General features: G+C 54.5%; 2 protein-coding genes across 2 annotated transcripts in view; one reads left to right on the forward strand and one right to left on the reverse strand.

Annotated features, from left to right (window-relative positions):
* Positions 1–785: 785 nt before the first annotated feature.
* Positions 786–9946, forward strand: VOLCADRAFT_92962 (uncharacterized protein; the record flags this gene model as incomplete). The annotated part of the gene is made up of 14 exons (XM_002952277.1): positions 786–894; positions 1841–1986; positions 2744–3556; positions 4060–4178; positions 4556–4648; positions 5275–5486; positions 5856–6244; positions 6781–6878; positions 7074–7144; positions 7426–7547; positions 8545–8630; positions 8824–8884; positions 8967–9315; positions 9393–9946. 14 exons carry the CDS (start codon positions 786–788, stop codon positions 9944–9946), a joined length of 3222 nt encoding a protein of 1073 aa, XP_002952323.1.
* Positions 9947–12194: 2248 nt separating this feature from the next.
* Positions 12195–12698, reverse strand: part of VOLCADRAFT_105460 (uncharacterized protein) — a gene marked incomplete at its 3' end in the record, with an annotated part of 7980 nt that continues 7476 nt past the window's right edge. The window contains exon 8 of the mRNA XM_002952355.1: positions 12195–12673. Within this exon, the coding sequence (XP_002952401.1) occupies positions 12195–12673 (479 nt within the window). The remainder of the gene's footprint in view (positions 12674–12698) is intronic.

The following is a 12698-nucleotide window of genomic DNA, read 5'->3' on the forward strand; positions in this document are numbered from 1 at the left end:
ATCGGGATAAGTGATAAGTGAAGTCCGTGAACGACCGCCAGCCACACGTTTGCATTATCGCCGCCTTGGCACACCTCGTCAACTTTGGTTAATGACTTCAAGGCGGCTCCACTGCGTGATGCTGCGTATTTGTGCGAGCAACTTGACAAGAGCAGGAAAATGAAGCAAGCGTCATGCAATTCGATGCACGCCTGGTGGCCCCATATATGGTGGCCTCCCAACCCAGCAGCGCGCGGCAGATTCATACAGCTGCTTCAAATATACACACCAATACACGTATGTATGTATTTACAGCAGGAACTGTTATCGCGCACGCCTCAGATGCAAAACCGCCTGTTTTGAGGGTGTAGGGTTCTAGACAGTTCGTCATTACGCATCCGGGTTTTACAGGGTAAACTGCATACTGGCGTGCATATGACCTGTTGAACAATACTTTGAATGCATTTCCGTTAGTAAGAGTGAATTAATCTACGTACGTGTGACTCCCTGCAGCAGCGAGCACCTTCAGGTTAGGACAAAACCCTTGATAAAACCTGCCTGGGCGAAACCGTGCCGTACATGATTAGACGACACTGTAGCGCTGGATACTGACGAGAACTATAAAATACAGTTCAAAGCGTGAGGATAGCATAATCCACTTGGCGTGAGTAGTCGGCGGTCTCGCCGTGCTTACATCTAGCATAAACCTTTTGGCTCCCATTCCTGTTGTTTATTGAAGAAAACAGACTGGTATGAAGCAATTTTTGTTATAACTCCTGCCTACTCATCAGTCCTTGACGGTCAGAATGACGGTCATTACTAGCATTGCTCGCGTCATCGTTCTCCTAGTCGCCTTGTTTGGCGGGAATTCTCACATTGCGCACGCCTCGCGGAGGGACAGAGGCCTGCTGGCCGGTATGTTTTCAACAATCCTGGTTTCTGTACTTCTTTTCGGATGTGTTATTTTTTCAATAATTGAATGCCCGTGGTTTTGGATACATGCAGCAGATTTGCCGTTGCAACGGAAAGCAGCGACGCAACAGCGGGCTTTCCTCGCGCTGAAGGATACGGTGCACGCCAGCAGCGCTGATGTTCAGACGTTCTACGAGCAGGCAACTAACGTGTCCTCGATTGCGTATTACCTGTTCGCGGCTGCGGAGCCGCTTTCGCTTGCTGAAGGCAGGATTCAATGAGTTCTTCGGGTCATCTACCAATCTTTATTTTACGTGCAGCTGTTCGATAGCAGCCCATTCCTCCTAGGGATCTTCGCCTGTCAGTGCACATTTCGCAATAGCAGCCCGCGACGAGGGTTTCAGGGGTTTCAGGGGTTTCAGGGGTTTCAGGGGTTGCAGTTGCAGGGGTTGCAGTTGCAGGGGTTGCAGTTGCAGGGGTTGCAGGGGTTGCATGCGCATACGGGTCGAATAATATGTATGTATGCTGTTGTTACAGGGTGGTATAGCTGTATATAGTATGTATGTAGGCAGCGTCAGTTTTGTTCGAGCAAGCTCTATCTAGGTCGTGGTCTTCAGTAACCATGCATACGCTTCATCGCAATAGGATTGTGGATAGTACACGCACCAGCATCAATGTCGCAGTTGCAACGGACAGAAGGCAGGTTATACATGCAGGTCATCACTCGCGTGCCTGGTTCGATTTTCTGACCAATGCTTCTTGCTTTGGCCCGAGTGCTTGCGCGCCTATTGTCACTGGCCGTCGACGCGCATACATGAGACATGCCACAAATCACATGCATGGCCCCTATCTCGCTCGCCAGCGAATCAAACCCCTCTCGTGTCCTCCTCCTCCTGCTGCTGCTGGTGCTGGCCTGGTGCCCGTACCCCTGTCGGCTATTAATCTGCAGCGCCGTCCTCCAATGCACTACTGCCGTACTTGACACCCGTCATCTTGAAGCTGTACACATCACAGCCGTCGCGTAGGACGTCCGCCGTGGTCGGAAACATGTACTCTCTGTCTTGGAGCTTGTACGGATCATCCCCAACGTTGCAGGTGCGTATGGGTTTTGGCACTAGAACGGCGTTGCGAGGTTGTACACAATACACAATACACAATACACAATACACAATACACAATACACAATACACAATACACAATACACAATACACAATACACAATACACAATACACAATACACAATACACAATACACAATACACAATACACAATACACAATACACAATACACAATACACAATACACAATACACAATACACAATACACAATACACAATACACAATACACAATACACAATACACAATACACAATACACAATACACAATACACAATACACAATACACAATACACAATACACAATACACAATACACAATACACAATACACAATACACAAACGCACTCGGCGACCAATCCGTGGTGGACTTTCTTCCTTCCTCACATGCTTTTGCCTCATGACTGCCCGGCATTCCCCGGGAGGCGAACGAGCACGAATCGTCTATGTCGTGCGTGTTTGGAATGTGCACAGCAAGCGGATTTTGACCACGCAAAACGCAAGTGGAGTAGTAGTCCTGCAGCGAAGGGAAACCTATGCGGGTTGTAAATTGGCTGTGGATTACTTTGCTGCTGCGCTGGTTACCAGAATGAACTCAACCTCCTTTGTGCGTGTGATAACATTGCGCGAGCAAACCCGTCCATGGTACCCTAATATGGTAAAAGATAATTCATTGCCTTGGTTGCCTACCTGCCTGCCGCCAACTACTTACTGCCTTTCCTGCCGACTCGATCGCGATGCAGGGCTGCTATTACGATTTGTACAAGTCTTTGGGTGCTACCTTTTCCTGGGTCCGGGACAACATCCCCCTGCGGCTGCAGGAGGTCCCCGGGCAGCCTCTGGCCTCCGCCGCGTGGCCCGACATGTCACAGACACCCGCGCTCAAGCTGTCGGCGGCAGTGGCGGAGGCCCTGCTGCCGCCTAACGGCCTCAGTGAGACGGCCTTGTTGCTCAACACCAGCTGCGGCCTGGCTGCGGCCGACTTTGCGGCCCTGGTCCCAAACATATCGTCCGTCCTCGCCGACTTGCATGCGGACCTGCCATTGCTTCAGAACGTTACAAGCAAGTTGCATCGGGCGCATTGGGACTCGAAGGCGCGGGGTGAAGACGACTCCCGCCCCCTTCCTAAGGCAGTCAAGCATCGCCGCGATGATGGCCCGGTGTTGGCCTCTACAACCAGAGAGAACTCGACGACCTCTGCGGGCGCCGTGGTGGCTAGCCAGCCGTCAGGGGGGCTGTCCGCACCTGCTGGCGATGGTGCTGTTGCTGCCGTTGGTGGCGGTGCCTTGGCGCTGCGGGGCCGTCGGAAGCTTCAGCAGCAAACTGGCAGCAGCAGCAACAGGATTTACACTTTGCCTACCGGCGGGTTTACCCCGGCTGCGCCGGCCACTGTGCCGCCCGTGTTGATCCCACTCGTCTTCCACGTCATGCTTTACAGAAACAAGGACGGCACGATCGGACCTGCGCAGTATGATCAGGCGCCAAAGTTCATTGATCGGATGGTGTACTTGGTGAATTTGATGTCGAAGCCGACAAACTTCGGGTTCTTTGTCAAGGTGAGCTAGGTGTGAATGAAGTGAGAGCCGTTATCATGTGATACATTAGATAATTGAAGGCCACAAGCAGCCGTCATCTGTGCATGTTGATCACCACCGGGTGCATTTTGATGATAGTTGAAGTGGCAAGTGGCAATCAAGGGTGCGTGGAGGAGGGGGGTGACCAATAAATAAGGGGAAAGAACATCGCGCAGCAGCCCCGGACGGCGAAACACAACTTAGGGTGGAGTGCACGCAGCCTCCTCCTCCTCCTCCTCAATTTGATCACTGGCGGAAGAGTAAATACGGTATACTGGCGAAAGAGTAAATACGGTATACTGAACTGATTAGAAGCAAGAAACGATCTGGGCGTTCTATCTGGGCGTGTATGTCGGCATTACTTTTTTTTATAAACCCACTTCTGCATCTGGGGGTCCCCACTGCTGCTGCTGCTGCTGCTGCGACTGCCGTTATGCCGAAGTCATGAATGGTGTGATGACCGGTTGTACCGTGTGCGTGTGCAGGAGGTCCGGAACAACGCCACGCGGTTCCCAGGTCTCCTTGTGGGCAACCGAAGCAGGTGGCTCGATGTGCCATTTTGCGAGGACAGCGGCTGCCTTAACGACGACCCTACCGTGTCTTCGTAAGTAGTGCGATATACGTAGTCGCTGTTACTTGTATGTCTGTATGTCTGATGATGAATACCTGACATGAAAGGATAGCGCTGACGTTACTAACTGACTAGATGTAGCTTTATATGCAATTCAAGCCTGCAAGACCTTCATAAAGGCACATGCATGCACCTGTTACGTGTGTCGTAGCTATCGTACAGTACGGCAACTTTTACGACAGCTGATCGTATAAACACGTGCAAAAGCTCGTTGCCAGCATCCCGAGAGGAAAAGGCCTTTTGGAGGCCAGCTATTACAACGTGTGTGTGTGTGTATGTGCATACCTTCCATCTATGTTTACGTAGGTGTGTATGTACACGTGTTTCTTATGTATGTATGTATGCAACAGGCTTGTGTCCGACTGGCCTCGGAGCATCAACGTTTTCGTGGCCGCCGACACGGCCTCGGGGGATACGACCCTTGGCTACGCATACGTCCCTTCGTGAGTCGAGCGAGTAGCGCCCGCCCTTGAATGTATATCTGTCAATCGCTTCCTACGCACGCTTCCCCGGTAAAATACAACTTGGTGTATTTTATAGACCTGGCACAGCTAATACGGGTGTAGGTAATCCATCAGTAAAATCAGACGGAATCTCCCGATTGTTGTAGACAAGGAAACCTCGTCCTCAGGCGTGCCTACGTATGGCGGGCAGTAGGGGTCCAAGGAAATAAACCCTAGATAGGTCTTCGGGTTTTGGCGCTGCGTTAACGTTATAACTCTTCCCGTGCGCTACCCGGTCCTTCATGGTCTAGTGAGCTGTACATGAAATAGTTTGCTAGGTAGGGTGCATGCGGGCGTGGTCTGACAGGTATGACCGTACATGCATGATGTCATCGCGCTGACACGTATATGCATGTGCCCGGCGGTGGGAACGATTGCATCAGCTCGGCTAGGGCTCAGCTAGATGTCCACATATGCGCCTCTGTACGTGGATGTGCCGTCTAATGCAATGCCCGACGGACTAGACTTATTATACATAACTTAATACAAATTTATTTATTTATTTATTTATTTATTTATTTATAAAACTTACCGATTTTGACTGAGGGATTCCCTTTACGACGCAGTTCGGATTTGTACCCCACCGGGGGTCTGGTTTTCCTCACCTGGGACTCCGTCTCCACTTCTGGATTCAATTCCCCATTGTACTACAACGACGGGGCGCTGACGCTCCTTCACGAGACTTTCCACCATCTCGGGCTGCAACACCCATTTGGCACATCAAGCTCCTACACCTGCAGCGATGATGACTACGTTATCGACACACCGGTGTCCTTTGGTGAGTTCATCTTTTGTCAAGTTACAAGGTTTTGTAAGATTTTGTCGATGTGGCATGTACTCGGATGCCACATCGACCTGCGAGCCGGGAAGCTCACGACCAGTCCTTTGAACAAACCATCACGGCGAACTCCAGCTTACCAGCAAATTGGTAGAAGATCCAATTACCTGCCAGGGCGGGGGATTAGCAACGCGAACAGCGGCCGCGGGCGGATACCTGCGAGAACAAGATATTATTGGTGATAAGTATAGCATTCCCAAATCTTAACCTTTCGCCGGTCCCCTCGTTAATAATCGCCGGGGTTAGTGCCGCCGCTTGAGTACATATTTCTTTTTCCTGCCCCTTGCTGTACCGCCCCCCGACATACAGGGTCGGTCGATTACTACACGTCAATCTACTCGATGGCTATAAAGTACTGTCTGGAAATCTTTTGGGCGCAGCTCGACGGGCGGTGGGACCTGGCCTACCAGCGAATGGGTTCACGTCTTGGCATCCCGGACGCCGACAAGAACGCCTGGGCCGACACCTGCCCCGGCAGTCCCGGATATGATGAGCTGGGCAACTACATGACGTACAACGCCCCCATCTGCTTCGCGGCGCTGGGGCATTTCACAGCGGCCCAGGCGCAACGGGCGCATTACATGACGGCGGAGCTGAACCCCGTATTGTATGCGTGGGGCCAATATTACGCGTCCCGGGCAGCCCCTCCACCGCCCAGGGCGTCCCCACCTCCGGATGTTTCAATGGATATTTGCAAAGTGAGGTTTGTGTGTCCACATAGACGTGTGTGGGTGTGTGCGCGTGTGCGCGTGTGTATGTGTGGGTGTGTACTGTGTTGGTTACATGGCATTTGTGTGCGCGTGTGTGCTCGTTCGGCTGTGGACTGCTCTATATCATCGTGTACTTCGGCACTGTGTATTTCCTTGCTTGAGTGGCCCCACGTGTGGCCCTATGTGGCCCCATGTGGCGGGTGTGGAGTACAGTAGTAGTGTGGAAACCTGCAAATAATCCTAGCGGCCTGTGCTGTAGTTACGCACGGCTGGGGACCCACATGCATATATGTGTGTGTGCGTTTGCTGCCTATTTGCCTTGGTCATGCATTCAACCATGCGCTTCGAAAATCACCAAATACGTCTGGCAAGCCCCTCTATTGCATACCTGCCCGGAACGAAACAAACAAAACTATCGATATAGATGCGATCATCACACCATCGTGGATGCAACCCGGTCACTTCCATTGGCTTGGAACAAATTAATGAGCCCGGGCAAACCTACGCATACGCCGGGCGTGCAGGTCACTTCTACGGATTGTCCGTGCAAGAGCAATTGGACCTTTGGGGGCCAGTCGTACTCGTACTGCGGTCAGCTGTCAGCGACCTCTGATCAGTTATGGTGAGCATTAATCCATTGATCCTGATAACTACTGCCGCCTGCAGCCGTACCACGTGACTGAGTGCCACACCGGCACATGATGCAGGGCAGTGCCATATGGCGGGAGCATACATATGCTCATCTATCTTCGTGGCTAATTTTATTCGGAAACTAACGATGCTAACTGGCGGCTGCTGCTGCTGCATGTGTTCGCAGGTGCGAGGTACAGAATTATGCAACGTGCTCAGCTTGCAGCAACCTGTCTGGATGCATCTTAAAGTGCATAGGTAGGTAAGGAGGGAAGGATCACGAATGGAAGTTTTTGTTTTAAATGTACGTACAATGCCTGTCATCACACACATACGCATGCATTATGTCTGTGTATGTGTCGGAACGGTGCGCGCTAAAAAGAAGGAAGGTACGCGTGCACAACTCCTGCAGCTGATGGTGATCATCACCACCACCAGAAAGGTGGTCAGTCTTGTATCCGCTTCTTATTATCTGCATGCTGCTAATTCCTGTGCACCCCGCCGCCGCATGTGCACTCATGTCGCATACACACGTGCAGATATCGCGACGCCGACGGTCTGCAAGATACGACCCCTATCCGGGTCAACAGCCCAACCACCGCCATCGCCGCCACCCTTCCCGCCCCCGCCGCCGCCAGTTGCGATACCAGACGCCTGTAAGGTATGTGGCAGTACCCGTGGCTCAAGTGCGAACGTGGCCTCGTGTTGGGCTTTACACCGAATTGCCCATTATCCCAGATGTGAATGTGTGTGTGTGCGTGTGTGCGTGCGTTATATGGTCGTGGGGATGCGTTCCCCGTACCTGCAAACCGTCCAATGCGAGCCGAGGGCTCAAGGGCTGCCAGATCGCCCATAAGCACCGTGCTACCTCGCACTTCGTCCCGGTTGTGACACTTGCACACATTGTCATTTCTACGATTTATCACACCATCCAGCACCCCAGTTGTGACACTTGCAGACATCACTTGTTCAGCCATGAACGGCGGTGGCACTTTGCTGCACTTGACTACATGCACAACATTGATAACCTCATGTATGTTGGTGGATCCCTGCAGGTTGCATACAGTGGCTGCGAGTGTCGGAGCACCTGGCCCGTCCCTGACATTGATTACGCCGCGTACACATCTTACTGTTCGAATCCCGATGGGGACAGCCAACTCTGGTAGGGCTATCGTCGGCGTCTCGTGGTTGAATTTTCCTTTTCTTTTTTTGAAAGGTGTTGATACGCATGATCAAGGCCGGAGTACACCTAAAGGACATGCTTGCGTGCCACCATATAATTGCACATCTTCCAGCAGGCTGGCTGTCTGCTGCGAGGTGTTGTGGGATGGGGGCCTTCTGTACGTGTTTTATTCATACGTTGATCGCTCATGCTAAAACGTTCATGTTAAAACTATTTCACTGCCAATAGTTTTATGTTTATGATAGGTGGCTGAGCCTATGTTGGCAGCAGGCACGCATCTGTATGTATTTCACCAAGCCGTAGCTGCAAGCGGAATTTTAAAGCACCATGCGAGATCGCCGTATACGTATTCCTATTATTTTTTTATCAGTTTACGGCGGATGGATCGTGTGTCTATGCCAATCGAATTTACTTGCGCACCCCCTATATGTATACAGACCATATGATAACCACGCACATACCCGAACCCATGCAGGTGCATGGTGTCGCCTACGTGCCCATCCTTCATGGACGAGCCATACCAATACTGCTCTCCGGTTCTCACCCCATCGTATTGCCGTAGTGAGTATCTTTTGAGGCGAAGTTTTCCCAACCACTACCGACTGTGCAGCACGCCGTGGAGGGCGGCGAGCCAGGAAAAGGGCTTTTGCTGTTTGTGTGTTGGAAACAACACGCGGGAGGAGAAGATGTGCTCATTGACGGCGCAACCCCGGATGCCCGAATGCGATGGCCTCTCTCACTTTGCCCTCTCCAGCTATTCCCAAGTTGCCCGGTTAGCTGTCTTACTGAGGAGCAAGTATCTGCACTTGTCGCAGGTGACCGAGTCTACTTCTCGACGGTCCGGATACCGCCAACACCGCCTCCACCCCGGCCTGCAAGCCCGCCACCATCCCCCAGGCCTCCAAGCCCATCACCAGCGCCCCAACCTCCAAGCCCCCGGCCGCCATTACCCCCGCCTCCAAGCCCGCCACCACCATCACCTCCGCCACCAGCGCCCCAACCTCCAAGCCCCCGGCCGCCATTACCCCCGCCTCCAAGCCCGCCACCACCATCACCTCCGCCACCAGCGCCCCAACCTCCAAGCCCCCGGCCACCAGTACCCCCGCCTCCAAGCCCGCCACCACCATCACCTCCGCCACCAGCGCCCCAACCTCCAAGCCCCCGGCCACCAGTACCCCCGCCTCCAAGCCCGCCACCATCATCACCTCCGCCACCAGCGCCCCAACCTCCAAGCCCCCGGCCACCAGTACCCCCGCCTCCAAGCCCGCCACCACCATCACCTCCGCCACCAAGCGCCCCAACCTCCAAGCCCCCGGCCACCAGTACCCCCGCCTCCAAGCCCGCCACCACCATCACCTCCGCCACCAAGCCCCCAACCTCCAAGCCCCCGGCCACCAGTACCCCCGCCTCCAAGCCCGCCACCACCATCACCTGCGCCTCCAAGCCCCCGGCCAGGATCGCCCCGGCCTGCAAGCCCCCGACCACCACCCACCCCGCCACCAAGCCCGCCTCCACCATCCCCACCGCCACCAAGCCCACCGCCACCAAGCCCACCGCCTCCAAGCCCACCGCCTCCAAGCCCACCGCCTCCAAGCCCACCGCCTCCAAGCCCACCGCCTCCAAGCCCACCGCCTCCAAGCCCACCGCCTCCAAGCCCACCGCCACCATCCCCGCCACCACCAAGGCCCCGGCCTCCAATTCCCCCCCTTCCAAGCCCCCGGCCTCCAAGCCCCCGGCCTCCAAGCCCCCGGCCTCCAAGCCCCCGGCCTCCAAGCCCCCGGCCTCCAAGCCCCCGGCCTCCAAGCCCCCGGCCTCCAAACCCGCCGCCGCCATCGCCACAGCCTCCAAGCCCCCGGCCTCGCGCCCAGCCCGCATAGCTAGGCGGTGATGGGGGCTCGTACCTGCGCCCACGTATACATGTATGATGGCCAGTTGACAGCCACGATTGAAAACAAGGTGGACAATTACCACATGTTATACCCTCTGTTGAACAGCTTGACCTTCAACTGAAACGAAATCGTGCGCGCGCTTAAGCAAGGATTGTATGTGTGTTGCGCGCTTTGGAAAGTGGAAATGTTTATGTGGGGCGGCGTGCATGCGGGTATACCGCAAGACGACCGCACACGTGCGGATTGTAGTTTGCGTGGCTGAGGGATAATGGGCGGGGTTGGAGCGTAGTGTCTTGGGCATATATTTTGACCTATTCTTCGGCTTTTGTGGGTCCATATAACATGGAGCACGGAGCAGCCGACAGCAGCAGGATGGCTGACCATGTAGTGCGTGCGTGATACGATGATGCATGCACTCAGGCAAATGTGCTGCGTTCAGGCACAATTGCGTCTAAGCGCAACAATGAATCTAACCAGTGGATGGTTATTCACATTCATGGGGGTGCATTATACGATGCTTTTTATTTGAGCTGTATGCGACCGATCTGGGGGCGAGCACGTGTGATAAACGTGATTGTCAAACTGCCGACGTCTAGATACCATACTGAGTAATAATTTGCGTGCGTGTGCCTTATATATACACCTTGCTTGCTTACCGACTTCGAACAAAGGTTTTAACCCAAACACTGCTACTGCTGTTAGCACTAATTCATTTTGCATCAAGTTACGTTTCTGATGTTATCTTCGCTTGTTGTCTTCACTATACTACCGGCAGACATCCTGCGCGCCCTGGTCACCCTAGTGGATATCCTACAATTCCCGGGGCTTGGTTGTTGTTGGTTGCTCGGTGGTTGGTGCTATCTGGACCGGAGCGTGGTTTCACCGCGCTACCGTCCAGCTATTATGGCCTTTGACGGCCTATACGTACATTGCGTCAGCCAGTGCAGACAGCGCTGATGATGTAACTGTAACCCCACAGATTACGGTCCCGCAAATCGGCTGCGGCCTGCCTAGCCATCCCATATTGTGCGGGGCAATGTTGCTGCTGTTTTTGTTGCTACTGATAGCAAGCTGTCACCACAGAAAGATCCGAGATTCGGTCAGCTTGGATGAGGGCATGAATGCATATTATGATTGTGTGTAGTAGGGGGAAAGGTATATAGCTTCACCCATTTCTGCTAGCCTGCTGGCAATCCCTACCTTCCCCGATGCCTCGGGGCAACATCATCCGTCCATCTCATCACCCATTTCAGCTTTCCTGTGAAGTCGGTGACTTTTCCGGGTTCATTCAGCACCCACCACCACCACCAGCATCCAGCGGAATCTGCCGGATTAACGGCGGCTTCAACTCTACTCCTCGCAGGTCTATCATTGTAACCGGAGGGTGATGGACCCTCCGTCGATATGGGCGCTTCCGGTTCGAGGTTTTATTATACCGCGGTATGTCGGGACCAATCCTGGAGGCTTTTAGGGTCACTATGCCACGCCTTAACATACTTGTTTTATCCGGAGCCGAAGCATGCCGAAGCTGCCGCCTGTCCGCCCTTACACATCGCCCACACATCGCCCTGAACCTCCTCGCACTCTTAAGTCTTCCCCACACCTGCCCCGCACCTGCCAGCACCTGCCTTACTTACATCATTAAATCTAACCTATAGTAGATGTTTTGTAAATGCGACATCTTTAATATGCTAAGAAGGGGTTATCAGCATGCTAAGCAGCTCTAAGCTCTAAGCTGCTATCAAGGTCTGCCTTCTCGCCCGTGCTATCAAGGACGGGATGTGGATCCCCCCCCTGCCTCTCCCCTCCCCCTTGCCTGTCTCGCAACTCAGCTGGCCACGTCGTCGCCAACATTATTATTACTCAAGTCGTCACTGGTCACTAGTAAATATATTCCTGATGCCGCATCCTTTGTCTTCTCCTGGACTATCCGTCTATCTCTGGTATTTGCTTCACTCGCCAGTGGTTCGTCTTACCCTTCCCTCGCTTTCCCCCTCCCTCCCACCCTCCCTCCCTCCTAACCGCGGTTGCGGCTGACCCCCTCCTCACACGGAGCCCGTTACCCCTCACCACCACATGCACCCCCGGACGACACCAGCCGCTACCCACGACTCCAACCCGTGTGCACATACACACACGCACACACACGCTCACTCTCTGCTAACCTATCCTGACAAGTCACTTCCCCCGCCTCCTCTACTGCTGCGCTCCCTCCCCATTGTGTGCTACGCGTCCATTACCCAGTACCCCCAAGAGCCCCCTGCTGCTGTTGCAACTGCTGCGCCTGCTGTTGTTGTTGTTGTTGCGGGTGCTGCTGCGACTGCTGCTGCCGCTGCGACCGGCGGTGCGGCTGGTTACGTTGTTGCATTCCCTGACCCGCGGGCGAACCCGCCGCGGCAGCCGCTGCCGCCGGCCGGCCCCCAGCTGCTGCCGCCGCCGTCATCGCCCCCAGGACAGCGCCTGCCGGTCCGGCGCCTACCCCCCTCCCGGCTGCTGCTGCTACTGCTGCTGCCGCTCCGTGACCCCGGGTTACCGCCGGTCCCCCTACCCCCGGTCCCCCCACCCCCGGTCCCGGGGTGGCGGCGGTTCGCTGTCGGGCCCTATACGTGGCCATGAGGGGCGCCAGGGTGGCTCTGTGCTCCGCCAGTCGCCTCCTGAGGTGGCGCTGCCAGTCCCTGCTCGGCATGAAGGCCTCCATGGCCGCCTCCACCTTGTCTGTGCGAGGGGGGGGGGAGGGGGG

This window comes from Volvox carteri (assembly GCF_000143455.1).
Source record: "Volvox carteri f. nagariensis unplaced genomic scaffold VOLCAscaffold_29, whole genome shotgun sequence".
In the NCBI taxonomy this organism is placed as follows: Eukaryota; Viridiplantae; Chlorophyta; class Chlorophyceae; order Chlamydomonadales; family Volvocaceae; genus Volvox; species Volvox carteri.